Source organism: Drosophila obscura, unplaced genomic scaffold, assembly GCF_018151105.1.
Source record: "Drosophila obscura isolate BZ-5 IFL unplaced genomic scaffold, ASM1815110v1 contig_30, whole genome shotgun sequence".
NCBI classification, from domain to species: Eukaryota; Metazoa; Arthropoda; class Insecta; order Diptera; family Drosophilidae; genus Drosophila; species Drosophila obscura.
In genome coordinates this window covers 1,927,783-1,942,760 of record NW_024542818.1, presented here as the reverse complement: position 1 = coordinate 1,942,760, position 14,978 = coordinate 1,927,783, and the positions used below count along the sequence as shown (strand labels likewise).

At 45.9% G+C, this 14,978-nt stretch overlaps 2 protein-coding genes across 5 annotated transcripts; one reads left to right on the top strand and one right to left on the bottom strand.

Moving 5' to 3' along the window:
* Positions 1-23: 23 nt before the first annotated feature.
* On the bottom strand, positions 24-4,859 carry LOC111068788 (G-protein coupled receptor Mth). 4 transcript variants are annotated; one of them, XM_041594575.1, is made up of 7 exons: positions 2,211-2,729; positions 1,991-2,147; positions 1,748-1,924; positions 1,416-1,679; positions 1,183-1,354; positions 919-1,113; positions 24-500 (listed from the first exon to the last, which is right to left on the bottom strand). In XM_041594575.1, exons 1-7 carry the CDS (start codon positions 2,712-2,714, stop codon positions 374-376), a joined length of 1,596 nt encoding a protein of 531 aa, XP_041450509.1. In that variant the 5' UTR covers positions 2,715-2,729; the 3' UTR covers positions 24-373. The 4 variants fall into 4 exon arrangements, with proteins under 4 accessions (XP_041450509.1, XP_041450508.1, XP_041450506.1 ...); XM_041594574.1 differs by lacking the exons at positions 24-500; positions 919-1,113; positions 1,183-1,354; positions 1,416-1,679 and adding an exon at positions 4,836-4,859 and having other exon boundaries at positions 1,710-1,924; XM_041594572.1 differs by lacking the exons at positions 24-500; positions 919-1,113; positions 1,183-1,354; positions 1,416-1,679 and adding an exon at positions 3,929-4,166 and having other exon boundaries at positions 1,710-1,924.
* A 5,176-nt stretch (positions 4,860-10,035) lies between these two features.
* LOC111068792 (tyrosine-protein phosphatase non-receptor type 4) lies at positions 10,036-14,597 on the top strand. Its single transcript, XM_022358519.2, has 9 exons — positions 10,036-10,509; positions 10,989-11,096; positions 11,173-11,265; positions 11,336-11,477; positions 11,553-12,408; positions 12,490-13,169; positions 13,231-13,855; positions 13,908-14,085; positions 14,142-14,597. Exons 1-9 carry the CDS (start codon positions 10,354-10,356, stop codon positions 14,229-14,231), a joined length of 2,928 nt encoding a protein of 975 aa, XP_022214211.2. The 5' UTR covers positions 10,036-10,353; the 3' UTR covers positions 14,232-14,597.
* The last annotated feature ends 381 nt before the right edge of the window (positions 14,598-14,978 follow it).

The window sequence follows — 14,978 nt, the reverse complement described above, 5'->3', positions numbered from 1 at the left end:
TCCCCCTCTAGCCAAATGCATTGGTATGCAGAACGCGCCGTATTAATTATATATATACATAGGTACATAATATATAAATACATATGAAAATATGTATGTAAAAGCAGCATTAATTTCCAGCACAAAGTTACAGTTAATGGCGTGGGACGCGGTCGAGTCAGAAATTTAACCTCTAATCCCATTTCGCAATGTGTTTGTCTTTCGTCTGGGAGAATCCTTTTATAGGTCTTCGCGGACACTGTCTGCGTGACACTCCAGCAATATTTAATTTGAGTGGGTTATGGTGTTTTAATAGGTTGGTTTAATTAATAGTAAGTGGTAAGTATTAGATTATCAGGCTTAAGTAAAATTTCCGTAGATTGGGCTTTGCCTCCTACATCTGGGTTAAGAACTGCGAGGATGGGTTATCCCTCAGGAGTTTAGCTGCTTGTCGTCCAATCGTATTGCGACTCGAGTGGGATCTAATGCTTACGACACTTCGTGTGATCCTTGACTGCTTTCTAGGAGAGAGAACAAACGTAAAAGGTTTAAAAAACGTAGAGATCAGGCAGTTTTCAACGTGCAGCAACATTCCAACAAAAAACGAAAACAAGACACAAAACCACGCTAAAAACGAAACATAGAAGGTAGCAAACGGGTTAGCAGAGTTCAGACCTGTAATTTACTAAAGCTACAACCAGAAAAGAGAACCCTAACCATGCTAATCTATTCAATAAGTTTTAGTAGTTAGCCGACACCAAAGTACAGACCAAACACCAACGAAATGTGAGGAAAATCAATCGCTTTACCTATAGCCGTTGCGTCTCTTCGAGTGATATCTCTTCCTCGGAACAATCGTCGTTTCTTAACGGAGATATTTTCGTGATGAAACCCGATTATTTCCCTCATTTAAATACAGATTGAGCAAAGATCACTTACCGTTCCTTGAACAACCTCAAAACACTGCGCTTCATCACGAATAGGAAGAAGATGATGATGCCCTGTGACCAGTTGAGGTAATCGGCGACCAGAAAGACATTTTTTAATATCTGATCGTCCTGCACCAAGTAGGAGAGTATCTCCAGGCTCCAACTCCCGCCCATGATGATGAAGAGTCGGAGAAAGAAACTATAGCTGTGAGGGGTAAAAGAAAGACAGAGGATAGAGGATAACTGTTTGAACATGTGTGGCTAAAATTCTTACGTCTGTTTGTCGGAGTTCAGTTTCTGCTTTCTCTCCTGGCGATCGACAATGACCTGCAGCTCGCGCTTCACCGCAATAATTCGAATGGCCGTGAGAATGAACATGGTCACATTGAAAATGATTAGAATTAACATCGGCCCATAGAAGTATAACATGGCCGACCAGTCGTTAGCTACATGAAGAGTAGAAAATTCTGTGAATCCAACCCTATGGGAGGAACCTAAGCGACCCACTCTTGATCCAACAGTTGTAGAACCCAACGCCAGGAAGCCAGGGCTCATTCTCAGGAATATCCTCCACTTGGTGATCCACAATATAAATGACGGCCGTGAGGATGAATGCCACTCCCCAGGCATAGATGTTGTACGCAAGGAACACATTCTTCGGCAAATATCTATTCACTGCGCTCACACTGCAGTTGAATGTGGAGCGGAGATTCCAACTGATGACTGACAGCCACAGAAACATGGCCATTACGAAGTAGTAGCCAATGTAGCCTACAGGTGGGAGAGAGTGAGAGCTGTTATTCGACTGCATCTGAACTAATATCTGATACGGAAAGTACCTGATGTCTTGCATAAGCCATTTGTCAGCTCCCACAAGTCCAGCAGTAGGACAAGGAAAGCTACAAAAAGGCAGATCAGACAGCAAACGAAACACTTTCCATGGAGATTTTGGAGCTTCTTCAGATAGAGATAGACGGTGATCGTGCAGGCAAGGCACAAGAGGCTAAGAACCATCACTGAGGATAGCAAAAGAAATAGTTTAGATGTGATCAAAGATTGGAAAGGATTGGAACAGTGCTCACCAATGGTTTGGCCCATCTCGTCTTTCGACTCAATCGTGCAGATGTGGGCAACTATCCGGAATGACTCCGTCTCGCCTTCGTTGAAGTGATACGGCTGAAGGCAGTATTCCCGCTTGCTCATCGTTGCACTGTCGTAGGATCGGAAGAAGGACCCATTCTAAGGAAGATCACTGGCATTAGAATTCGCGGGATACGGGGTACAGATGGCGGGGGTCCAAACCTCAAACACTATGTACTGATCCATCTCCTCTCCATCGTTGAGCGGGTACATATCATTGCAGGGAAGCGGCAGATCGCTCTGAATGATAAACTCATTCTGGAAGTGTCGCCTTGCCACCGTGCCGTTGTCCAGCGTCACGTTCAGGTAGGGATTCAGTCGTGTCAGATCCATCTCGATGCTGCCACTGCACTCCCCATTGGCCATCAACTGGGAGTGGTGGCAGCAGAGCCGCAGACAGGGCCTCAGCCGGCAAACGCAGCCCCGCAGATGAACCTCCACCGGCTCCGTGGTGTCGTCCGGCAGAATCCTGTGATCAAATTCAGCCGTAAGCTCGGCCGGAATGAGCAGGCCCTGGTACAGATACGAACCATTGACCAGCTGCTGGCTCCCCGTCACGTTCATCGTGTCGAAGTAGTCACAGCCTGGAATGGTGTTGATCTCTGTTACAGCAAAGGCCGCTGCAGCCAGCAGACTGGCAGCAAAAGCGTGCACTATCAGCAGCATTCTAATTTAGAGGATCTGCAAGTGAAAAGGGCAGATGGTTTTTGACGAGAGAGTGCATAAGAAAAATAGCACGAATACTTGGACACTTTGATACTTGAACACATCCTGGAGCCAATGAACCATAACATTGGCATAATTTTGGCTTGGCTGAGTTCTGAGTTTTCGGGGTTACTATTATTCGAATGCATTGAGAACTGAGCTGTCTGAGAACTTAAACTGTTATTCGTCTTCCACTCCCTTTGATCTCTCGGGGTCGATTCGGTTAATTAAGATATGTTGATATTTGCCTTTACTCATTCCGTTTTTCAGTATTTTTTGCAGTAGAGAATATGTGTCTCGAGATTTAACCGACAGCAGCAAAGCGTTTTATGTACTTTTGAATTGCACACACATACATACACATGTACTTGCGATAAAATTGCAATTCTCTGAATTTTCTCTCGTGGAAAGGAAGCAATGTATGGCATGCATATGGAATATATCACATTGTTTATGGAATCCATATGCAATCCATATTATGGATAAACTGATAAATATGTACATATATGTGTACATAGAATGGTAATAGCGGTATTCTTTTCTATCTATATGTACATTATGTTTATTGGTACTTTTTATAGAAATATTGTTGTATTTTAAACAATTAAACAAGAGAATTATCCCGCTCACACGACGAAAATTCATTCACTTTGCATTGATAATGGTGCACATGGGATTGATGCTGATAAGAAAGTTTACCCAGAACAACCGACGATAAATATTATTATCGCTATACAGGAATTGTTGGCTGATAGGGGGGAGTTCACATTCCGTCATGGATTCAAACTTTCCATTAGCCTCAGCTTTATACTAGAATGTTTAATTTATTCACTTACGATTATTATTTTGTATATTAGTTTACAAGTTTTTTTAAAATTTATTTCACAATCATCAATTAAAACTTCCTATATTTAAATTGAAAGATAATAATTATTGCTGAATTTACTTTTATTTTTTTTATTTTGTAAACCTTACGAAGTCTGGTTTTTTAGCTTCGTTGTAATACTCATTGCAGAGTTAGTCAAACCGAATTTAAAAGAAACGCAAAGCCTTCGTGTGTTTCGTTCAAAAGGCAACTGAGTTGTGCAAAATGCAAAAATTCGTTCCCCTACATTGCGTTGGTATGCGGTACGCGTCGTCTTAATTAAATATGCACATGATATATAAACACATACATGTGTACATACAACCGGCGCGTCGATCGAGCGTTGAACCGATATGCCAGATGCTACACGTACCGCTAATAGCAGATCACACAACACAACACAACACAAAGGATCAGGCAAAATAAAAGGCGAAAAGCAGCATTAATTTCCAGCGCCAAGTTCCAATGGATCGCGTTCGAGTCAGAAATTCAGACTGAATCGTGCCCTTCACTCCATCTACTGAGCGCTTCACTTCATTTAAAGCTGGATTCTGGATTTTTACGGTAGTTTCATAAAGAAGATTACATAAAAGAGATGACTCATTTATGCGTTGCTCGGGTTTAATTACTTTCTCTAATTAAAGTATTTGTTTGTGACAAATTGCTCTTTACAATGCAATTGGAGCTCCAGAATGTGAAAATGTTCAAAATCTAAACGTAAACCCGGCGCTTAAGCTACGTTTGTTAAGCTACATAAATACCTTAACGCGTTTTTACTATGGTATCGATAGTATCTTCAGTCGATATTATTCGCTCTCAAAACGTGGTGGTTTTTCTCTTTTTCGAGGTGAAGAGAGCAAAAAAGAATATTTTAGCGTAAAAAAAATTCCGAAATTCAGGATTTAAGAACCGAGCGAAAAAGCCGAAATCAATCGCTATCCAATTAATGCAGAAGCTACTCAGTCTGTGTTTTAAAGATATAATCGAAATTTTGCAGCTCGCGGGTACCAATAATAGGTATCAGAACCGGGATAAATGTATTTATAAAACACAAAACATATGCATTAATAGGTTAAAAAACATGTCAATTTAGGATCAAATCATTATTAATGTTTCAATGGAGCTTGGAACAACAAATTTAACATTAATTAAAGGAAATAGGTATACAAAGGTCCATACGTCCAGCAACAATGACGTCACATTTAGTACACACTTACATTTTAATGCTTTGGCCGTTTTTGTTTGAACATTATTATGTAAGCAATCCATTATTATTATAAACAAAATTTATTGAGGAATTGGATAAAATTATTTGTTGAGGGCTGAGAGGGCCAACTAGCTAGAAATATTAAACGGAATATCAAAATCGAGGAACATCAACGTCTTGTCGTGTCCGTCAGTATATTTAAGGGATATTTTGATAATGGCATGGTATATTTAGGTATATTTCTGTGGGTCAAGCGGTATATTTTATTGAAACTAGCGCTGGCAAACGGTTGATAGTTGAGTCGTCGATAGTCTTGCTTATTTTGAAAAAGCCGTCGATACTATCGTAGTAGTATCGGGCTCAAATACTTATTTAAAAACCATTGAAACCTTTAAAGAACTTATCCGATGTAAAAACTAAATGCCACCTGTCGATTTGTTTACAAATTTGCTTTTGTATTTTAGAGCAGCCAATCCAAAAATATCAAAGGCGCAACAACTGTAGCTCGATACTATCATGATAGTCGCAAAGCCGTCGATAGTAGCGGATAGCAGCAAAACATCGATACTATCAATAGTTCCATCGATGGTTTGACACCTCTATTGAGTTCGTTTCGGTTTGGTTTTCGTTTTATCCGTTTCGAACACGAAAAAAGTAATGAAACAAACACAATAATAGTAAATAATATTTTTTTTATTTATAAGTAGAAGCAGTGTGTTATTTTGTTTGTTTTCCACGAGCGCCGCGTATTGCTCCGTATGTGAGAGTGCATTGGTGTTCTATGTTGTGACCCCCGTCCCCTTTCCTGTTCGGTTGGTTGTGTGTAAAAAATATTTAACATTTTATTAAAAGAAAAAAGGAAATAAACACATGTGCATGCATCTGTCCATGTGTATAAAAATATTCTTGTTGGTGAGAATTCAAGTGCAGCGCAGCAGAAACGCAGACAGGAGTCAGTCCCAGAACGAGCAAAAGATTGTGTGAGAGAGGGGAGGGAACAAGTGAGAGACATCTTGTTGTTGTCGCTGCCTGTGTTGCTGGCTTATCTTTCAGCCGCAGGCAGCAGCATCGATGTCTGTGCCCCTTTTTCCCCTTCTGATAATTATTATAATAATTCCCTCTTCCTTTTGCACTCGCAAACGCATGCACACAGACACACACACATGCCCATGCACTGCTGCAGGCCCCGCATATGCCGCCTACTCAGCGCATCATTCCTGATTTGTGTGAGCGAGCGAGAGAGAACACAATGTATATTAAAGAGGAGGTAAGGTAAGGTCGTCTAAGGAAGCGATGCTTCTATTAGGCAGGCAAACCTACTAAAGTTGTGCGATAGAAAGTATAACTAATCAGTATGCTACCCAGAGCAGTACCTACCTGTCTTACCTCCTCGTTAATCTACCTTCCACCAACACACACATGGAGAAGAGCATAAGCATCAGCATAAGCCCCAGAACGCAGTGCAATGAAGGATGCGGCAAAAGGCCGCTGATCCGAGTGAGATGCCATGTGATGTGTTCTTGTGTTGTTTTCTTTTGTGCAATTAATCATTTATTGTGTGTTTACACATTCTTCAATTAGTGGCAACCTCTAAGCCGCTCCCCTCTCTCCGTCGCCCTAAGCACAATCGAAAGAGCAAATGCAAAAGGAGTGCGAAGAATTAGCATAGCGTAAAGTGGTAGAAGGAGCACAATCAGCTGCGAGCATGCACTGAGAGAAATTAATGTGTGCGGTGTGTGTATAAGAAAAGTGAATGAAAGGAAATGCATAGAGAGCGCAATCAGCACTGAGAGAAATAAGTGTGAATTGTATGTAAAAAGTGATTACGTCTATGTAAAATATGTGCAATCGTTTATCCGCGTGTAAGTGTCGCCCGGGGCTGGGGTCTGGGGTCCGTGCCTGGGACTACAGACTGGGGGGGGCTGTGTGTGTGTGTGTTGCATGTGAAATATGAACACGAAAATAGCATAAGAAGAATGTTGAATGTTGAACAAACACACACGGGGTGTACGCGCGATGCGCACTTTCGATGGCAGCGACGGCCGGGGGCAGAAGCAATACAAATTAAAAGGCAAGGCAAACAGCGATAAGCGGCCCCTCGGACTAAGCCCAACGTGGCCCCACACCCTTTTCCTTCCAACCTAATATACGATGTGCACACATGGCAACCCTGACGCATAACGGTACAAGAAAAACCCAAACAAATGCATATACATATAGACGATAATTAATGCCGTTCCAATGTAATTGATGCGTCCCTGGCACGAGAGAAAATCAATCGAAAGAGCCCGTAATCCCCCGTAGCTACTGGCTATGTATCTATCCACCGAAAGGGGGAGAAGACCTAATGAAATTGTTCAATTTAAAAAGTAATTTCATAGAGTTCCCCCTTCCCCTTTCCTGGACCACAGGACCACCTGGTCTGGAAGGGAATTCAATTTTGCTCTAATTTGACTTTGATGGGGGTTGCCAGGCGCGTTGAAAGCTCCTCCCCCCCTCTATCTCTCTCTCTCTCCGACTAGACCAAAGATTGTAATTGAAATTGAGTGACATCTGCTGGTTGTCCTCTGGTACGGGATACCCTTGTCTCCCACCATTCCTCCCCCGCTCCTATATGTTGTTGTCTTACTTGTGGCTTTGCCGTTTCTCATATTTCGTTTCCTTAGAAGTTCAACGTCGGTCTGCGGTTTCCATTACCTCACCATTATCATGGATGGGGATGGGGATGGATGGGCTTTGTGCCCATTGCCCTTGTCAACCAACGAGAAGAGTGTTGTTGTGCTCTGGAGGGGGATTGAGTAACCACGAGAGATAAGCACTCGAAGTCGAAGCTTCAATCTCAAGTCGAATCTCAAGTACCGCTGGAAATGTGCTGCCCTGGCTAGATCTCTCCCGCGTGAGCTTTCTGTTGTGACGAACAAAGAAAGAGAGAAGCGGAAGCTGCCCTCAATGGTAGCAATCCCCCCAGTGGGCCACAGAGACAGAGACAGAGGAGGAGAAAGAGCAAAGAGCAAGCGAAATCAACATAAAATAACACAGACACACAATCCCAAACAAAAAAGCCCGCGTACGTGTGCAAATATTTGCATGAATGATAATTTCATGCCGAAAGTCGGTCAACGAACCGCTAGAGAAGAGAAGAGTCTTCCCCGCCACCGTCGAAACAATGCATCCATATTCCCCCTTCCGCCACGACTCCCCACTCTAGGTGTAGTCCATTTCGATTTCAGTTTCATAATGAAACCAAAATCGTAATTGAGAAGCGAGTGCTGGACTGACTGACTCTTCCCCCTCCTTCCATTCGGTCAGACAGACACACAGACAACCTGCATTGGCCATAAATAGAGGCTACAGCCCTGTCCGACCGACCGACCACAATGGTTGAACGCCACGGCCGGGCCGGGCCTGGCCTGGCCTGGCCTATGGCTTCCGCACAAATATGGCACCCAACAGCGTGGGGCGGCAGTTGTACGAGATACGTTCCCGCTGGTCTGTCTGCCTGCCTCGAGTGTCTCACGTCTCCCGTGGGCGTCACAGAATGACGCAACTTTTCATTTGTTTATTATAATAATCATATTTGCTGTACTTTTGCCAACCTGTTGACAGCCAAAAGAACTTATATTATCGAGCCAGGGTGCACCTACCTATACCCCTATACCCCATTAAGCTCCCTTTCTCCGTAATGGCATGGCATGGCGTTTTATGTGTGCCTTACAAATTTGCATGGCGGCATGTTTGCGCTAATTATTGCTACTGATAATAAATCGGGAATCGGAGATAATGGATCGAAATGGGTAAAGGGAGAGAAAGAGAGAGAGGGGAGAAGTAGAATACCTTGTGCTCGGATCTTAAGCCCCATTTATTTATTGCCCATTTGTGATTCAGTTGTTGTGGTTCAATGCTTTGTTCCACGATATAAATTATACCCATGTCAATGATAAAGCCCACACTTTTCCACTAGTTCTAGTTCTGCCTCTGCCTTTGCCTTTGCCTCTGCTCTGCCTCTGGTTCCCCCCAATCCATATCCATGCCATCTAGTATTCGAAGACTCGAACAGCCCCGGAAGCAGTGTGTTTTTATAGAACAGACTACAAAAATATCGTATCTATTGATGGGATAAATCCATCACGCCAAGAACATTTCTTAATTCCTAAGAACAAAGGATCGTAAATGTACAGTGAAGACGCTCTACGGAGCGGACAATTATATGTATTCCTGAATATATATAGAACAATTCTTACATCATTTCCTTTCCATGTGGGTGGAGGCTTACTGTCCCTCCGTTGGATCACTAGACAGAGAACTAGAGAACTGACTCAAGGGAACTTTGTAGTTAACCACTTGGCGATAATTACCTGGCAACAACACCAGAGAGCGAACAGGGGTAACAAAGCTCTGTTTCCGATTTCTTTTTCCATCATTTATCATTCGCGTTGGAGTACCCGCCCCAGAGAGAAGCACAACAAAAGCAGCAGCAGCGTGCATTTAACCCAGTTAACACAAAATACAAAACAGAAGAAGGTTAAAAGGTAATAAGACGAAGACAAACAATACCAAAGCTATAGGTATAGCTGTAGCTGTGTGTATGTATCTGTGGGCATTTTTGTAGCATTTAAGCCAATTACATGGTACATCAATCATTTGCAAAGACGATTCTCAGCCAAAGAGACCTGAGAGCTGAGAGCTTCTTCTCTGTCCAGCCAAACAAACAATGAATGTGGGGGTAGCAGGTGTGTGTGTGTGTGTACGAGTATCTGTATCTATGAAGCTAAAAGTGTGTGTTGTGTTGTGTTGTGTGGTGTGGGGCCTTATCTACGAGTTTGACAACAGTTATTCTTGGCCTGCTTACGACCCTCGAGTAAAAGCTGGAAATGGGAAAGGCACAACACAACTCGTAGGAGGCAGCGGTGGGTTGGTGGGTGTAAGGGAAGCGACCGGAGTGCTGTGCTGGGCTTCAAGAAACACTGAAGAATTAGTCACCCTGCACTTGTCGCAAGTGTGAAGTGTCAAGTCGTCGTCTGTTCTACGTGGAAATATGCCACAAAGAAAGAGAGAGGCAGAGATTGAGCTCTGGGGGCTTTGATTGTTGGCGGAAGTAAAGCAAACAAACAATAGAAGAAAAACGGAAGCAACTCGACAATTTTATGCCTTCATCAACTGAATTTTGTTTCTCTGTCTTTGCAGCACACGAACAAAACCATAACAACAACAACAACAACAACAACAACCATCCAACAGTCAATCAGAGATCCATCCAAAAATAGAGCAGCAGTAGAAGGGAGGAGGGAGAGGAACTGACTAAAAACAAACAAACAAACAAACAGAAATATTCTTGCCAATTTATCGAATAAACAAGAAGCCGAGCCAGGAGAGAAACCCCCCCATAACCCATAACATCCACTGCCATAAGGAGTTTCTCCCCTTCAATCAGAACGCCATCCAAGCAAACGAACGGAGACGTCAGCAATCGCCGCCCCACCCACATATAGCAACCTAAACCCCGGAGGACAGCATGGACATGGTCGGACATGTTTGAGCGCTTCCGTTTGAGCAATTTGAGCAGGAACTTTCGTCTACGCGGAGGCAGCAGCGAACTGGCGCGCGACAAGAAGAACCAACAGCAACGGCAGCAATGCGTCACAGTCCTGTTCCTAGATGACATCACGCACACCTTTCGGCTCGAGGTGAGTCCATTTTCTAGCCCCCATCCCCCATCTACTATTCGGTCGATCCATTAGCTATGCGCATAATTATTGGCAAACACAATGAAAGTTTTCTGTAATCATCAACTCCAACTCATTCGTTGGTTATTCATATTTGTCGGTTTCATTTTTGGCATCTGCACTTGAGACGAGACTCACTTTCATCGGGTGGCAAGCACCTCCTCACACATCTGCCTCCACTCCCAGCAGCTATAGACACGCACTTGTCCGCATTGTTTTCCAATCTCCATTTCGAGGTTTTCTCTTTCTTCAGTTGATGGTTTTGGTGGTTAGCCCCCCAAATGAAATCTGTCTATCAAATTGCAGCAACTAAATTCCAGTCGCAGTTTAATCACTGTAATTGTCTCTAAAAGACAATGAAAGTGCAAGTTGGAGAAATAAGAAAGGAGAATAAACCCAAACCCATGCTGAATATACCTTTTGTTTCTTGTTCTTTTTAGAAACGTGCGAAAGGCGCTGAACTATTGGATCAGGTCTTTCAATATCTCGAATTATCCGAAAGGGATTACTTTGGTCTCTTGTTTCCACAGAAGCCAGGTGACGTTGTGGTACGTATGAGACATGCAGGAGTGCTCCGGAGTGCTGAATTTTCATTTAAATATGATTTTAATTAACTTTTTTCAGAGATGGGTGGATGCCCAGAAGCAGTTCAAGAAGCAATGCAGCAGCGTCACGCTCGACAACGATGCCGTTCCATTATTAGAGTTTAGAGTTAAGGTAAGAGCTCTCCTACCTGTTGATCTCCAGAGGGCACTCAAATGTATATCCGTGCTACTTCCTTTTGCAGTTCTTTGTAAGCGATCCCAGCCGCTTGCAGGAGGAGTTTACACGCTACCAGTTCTATCTGCAGATCAAGCGAAACATTCTGCTGGGCAAACTGCCATGCTCCAGCAACACCCAGTGCCTGCTTGCCAGCTACACAGTGCAATGTGAGTGTCCCTGTACTTTATGATCTGCCTATGATGTGAGTTTCATCTTCCAATCCTTCTTTTCCGTTGCTTTAGCCGAGCTGGGCGACTTCAATGCCGCAGAACATCAGGCGGGTTATTTGAATGGCCTGCAGCTGCTCTCGGAGCAGACACCAGAGGCGGAGCGGAAGGTGAGCGAGCTGCACAAGCTGCATCGGGGCCAACTGCCAGCGGATGCCGAGTACAACTATCTGGAGCATGGCAAGCGGCTGGAGCTGTACGGGATTGATCTGCACAAGGCCACCGATTCGAGCGGCAAGGATCTGCAGCTGGGCGTGTCGGCGGTCGGGCTGCTGGTCTTCCAGCATGCGCTGCGGGTGAACACCTTCTCGTGGAGCAAGATGGTGAAGGTGTCGTTCAAGCGCAAGGACTTCTTCATTCAGCTGCGACGCGAGCCCAGCGAGAACTACGACACGCTGCTGGGATTCGGTATGATCAGCCACAAGCACGCCAAGGCCCTGTGGAAGTCGTGCGTGGAGCATCACAGCTTCTTCCGGCTGAAGCGGCCGCACCGCCTCTCGCGCTTCCTTAACATCAGCCTCGGCAGCAAGTTCTACTACTCGGGCCGCACGGAGCTCCAGGCGGTGCAGGAGTCGAAGCAGCGCGGCCGCATTCACAAGGTATTTGTGCGGTCGCCCAGCAAAAGGCTGCTAGCCGGAGGCGGGGCAGCTGGTGGCACAAGCTCCTCCGGCGGCACTCCACTCATGCACAGCGGAGGCAGCGGTGGCTCCGAGAGCGCCGCCTCGCAGCACAATGGCAAACCGTCCGCATCCACCATTCTGACCATCACGAAGACGAGCCGTCCCCATGACAACAAGGTCACCTCCAAGGAGGCCGACTCCATGCCGCGCAAGGCCTGGGAGCAGCAGAGCGACGAATACGACATTCAACTGTGAGTCCAATAACCTTGACCTTGACCCCTGATCCCGCCTGCAGTTCCGATTATAACCTGTATCTGTTTTTGTCTCTGCAGCGATGTCGGATTCATTGAGCAGTGCAGCCGACGCTTCGAGTCGCCCTCACCCATGCCGCCCGCCTACAGCTCGGGCCAGCACAGTCCCCTACTGCTGCCCACCACCATAGCGGATGCAGTGGGCCAGGGCCAGCCCGACAGTGGCAGCGATCTGATCACTATCCGCCTGCAGGCGGACGACCAGGGTCGCTACGGCTTCAATGTGAAGGGCGGCGTGGATCTCAGCCTGCCCGTGCAGGTGTCCAAGGTGGTGCCGCACACGCCCGCGGATCGTTGTACGCCACGTGTCTGCGAGGGCGACGAGGTGCTCATGATTAACGGCCGCGATGTCCACGGACTGCGGCACGAGCAGGTGGTGTCCATGATCCGCGATTGCCGCTACCAGTCCAACGGCGAGCTCTTGCTCACGGTGCGGCCCCAGCGCTCGGCTCCGCTGCTAATGGAAGAGGAGCCGCTGTATCAGTATGTGCCCGAGAGCGATGAGATCGGCTCGCACTCGAACCTGCTCGATGGCGACGCCCTGTTCACCCAGAGCCTGCTGCTGCTCAGCGACGGCCTCGCCTCTGGCGCCCTGCTCGCCCAGTACGAGCTCATGTATCGCAAGAATCCCGATCTGGCCATCACCGAAGCACGCAAGGCGGCCAACGCGGCCAAGAATCGATACCGCGACATATCGCCATGTAAGCAGGAGGCTCCTCCAAACCCTTGCAGATCGGTTACAAATTGAATCTTCCATTTCAGACGACTGCACGAGAGTGTCGCTGGTGAACTCCCTGACCGGCGACTACATCAACGCCAACTACGTGAACATGGAGATACCGGGAGGAGCGGTCAACCGATATATTGCCACCCAGGGACCGCTGGCCAGCACCACTACGGATTTCTGGCGCATGGTGCAGCAGGAGAGCAGCCACCTGCTGGTGATGCTCACCACAGTGATGGAGGCGGGGCGCCAGAAGTGCCACCAGTACTGGCCCGTCACCGGCGAGGAGCTGCAGTTGGCCGACGGCTTCTCGGTGCGTTGCGTCAGCGAGAAACCGGACGAGACGGGCAGCTTCGTCTTCCGCGAGTTCGTGCTGAAGGACAAGCACGAACAGCGGCACATACATCACATGCAGTACCTGGCCTGGCCGGATCACTGCGTTCCCTCCGACCCCAATCTCTTCCTGGAGTTCACCGAAAGAGTGCGCGCGGCGAGAAACCGCACGCTGCTGCAAGAGATCGAGGAGAGCCTCAAGCAGGTGCGACTGATGGACGCAGATGCCGGCGACGACGAGAACGGGGGTCTGATGAGGGAGCGCAAGTGTGCGGCCAGCAATGGAGCCACGCCAGAGGACGAGACGCCCGTCTCCACCAGTGTGCATCAGTGAGTAATCCTGTCGTTAGATGATTCCCAGAGAACTAATGCTTTCTTTCAGGTGCATCAGTGCCGCCAATCCTCCTGTGATTGTCCACTGCTCAGCGGGCATCGGACGCACTGGTGTGCTCATACTAATGGACACGGCGCTGGCCCTGATGGAGTCCCGTGAACCCGTCTATCCCCTGGACATTGTGCGCACCATGCGCGATCAGCGTGCCTGCATGGTCCAGAATGTGGTAAGTGTTCACTCAATAGGGTGCCTCACCTCCCAATGCTAATGATTCCATTGCAGAGTCAATATCGATTCGTGTGCGAATGCATTTGCGCCGCCTACATGAAGATGTCGCGTAGCAGTGCGGCAATCCACGACGATGATGACTAGGAAAGTGCGCACTGCACTGTATACCCGCAGAGTTGGAGTTGGACAATCTATCTATTTACTCAATCTACAATCTTCCGCTTTACATGCCCCGACTTCTTCTGTACTCTCTACAACACAACCTACACCTAAATCTATCTTACCGTTAGTACCCGTAGACATATGATTAAAACTGATTGTATATCATTATTAGTACCGACTCGATCGCGTCTCTATATATTGTATTATCCACTCCGTACATCCGTACATAAGATATTCAAATCGTATATATATATATATATTTATGCCTCTCTACCACATGCCGCAAGTGATGCATGGAAAACGATTCTAAATTTTACAAAGCAACCACATGATGGTGAACGAAGTGAACCAACTACCTATCGACGTATACAAACAAAGCGATATAGATGGCAAATTTATTTACACTCAACGCTACCGCAACACACGATTGCTGAACGAGAACAATACAAGAGCAAAACCAGGAACAGAAACAGATAAAATATATAAGAAGATATATGTATATGATAGACAAAAAAAAAAGAGAAGAAAACTGTTAGTATTTTAGCACCAAATCAATTCGTAAATGTATTTATGGTAAAACAAAAACAAATAAAATATATAATTCAATATGTTGGTAACATTTTTTGATTGCATCATCTCTGCCGCTCTGTGTAAGGATTTTTGTTCCGATCACAATAAGGTGTGTCATGTCCAGTTTGGACGAGCGATAGCGGAGTTAAAGCGATTAAA

Bases quoted from the DNA above. Each gene is read 5' to 3' on its own strand.
- LOC111068792 (XM_022358519.2), top strand. From the start codon at position 10,354: ATGTTTGAGCGCTTCCGTTTGAGCAATTTGAGCAGGAACTTTCGTCTA. The intron at 10,510-10,988 runs GTGAGTCCATTT...TGTTCTTTTTAG, and splicing joins CGCACACCTTTCGGCTCGAG to AAACGTGCGAAAGGCGCTGA. The intron at 12,409-12,489 runs GTGAGTCCAATA...TTGTCTCTGCAG, and splicing joins GACGAATACGACATTCAACT to CGATGTCGGATTCATTGAGC.
- LOC111068788 (XM_041594575.1), bottom strand. From the start codon at position 2,714: ATGCTGCTGATAGTGCACGCTTTTGCTGCCAGTCTGCTGGCTGCAGCG. The intron at 1,680-1,747 runs GTACTTTCCGTA...TCCCACCTGTAG, and splicing joins TGGCTTATGCAAGACATCAG to GCTACATTGGCTACTACTTC. The intron at 501-918 runs GTAAGTGATCTT...TCTCTCTCCTAG, and splicing joins TTGAGGTTGTTCAAGGAACG to AAAGCAGTCAAGGATCACAC.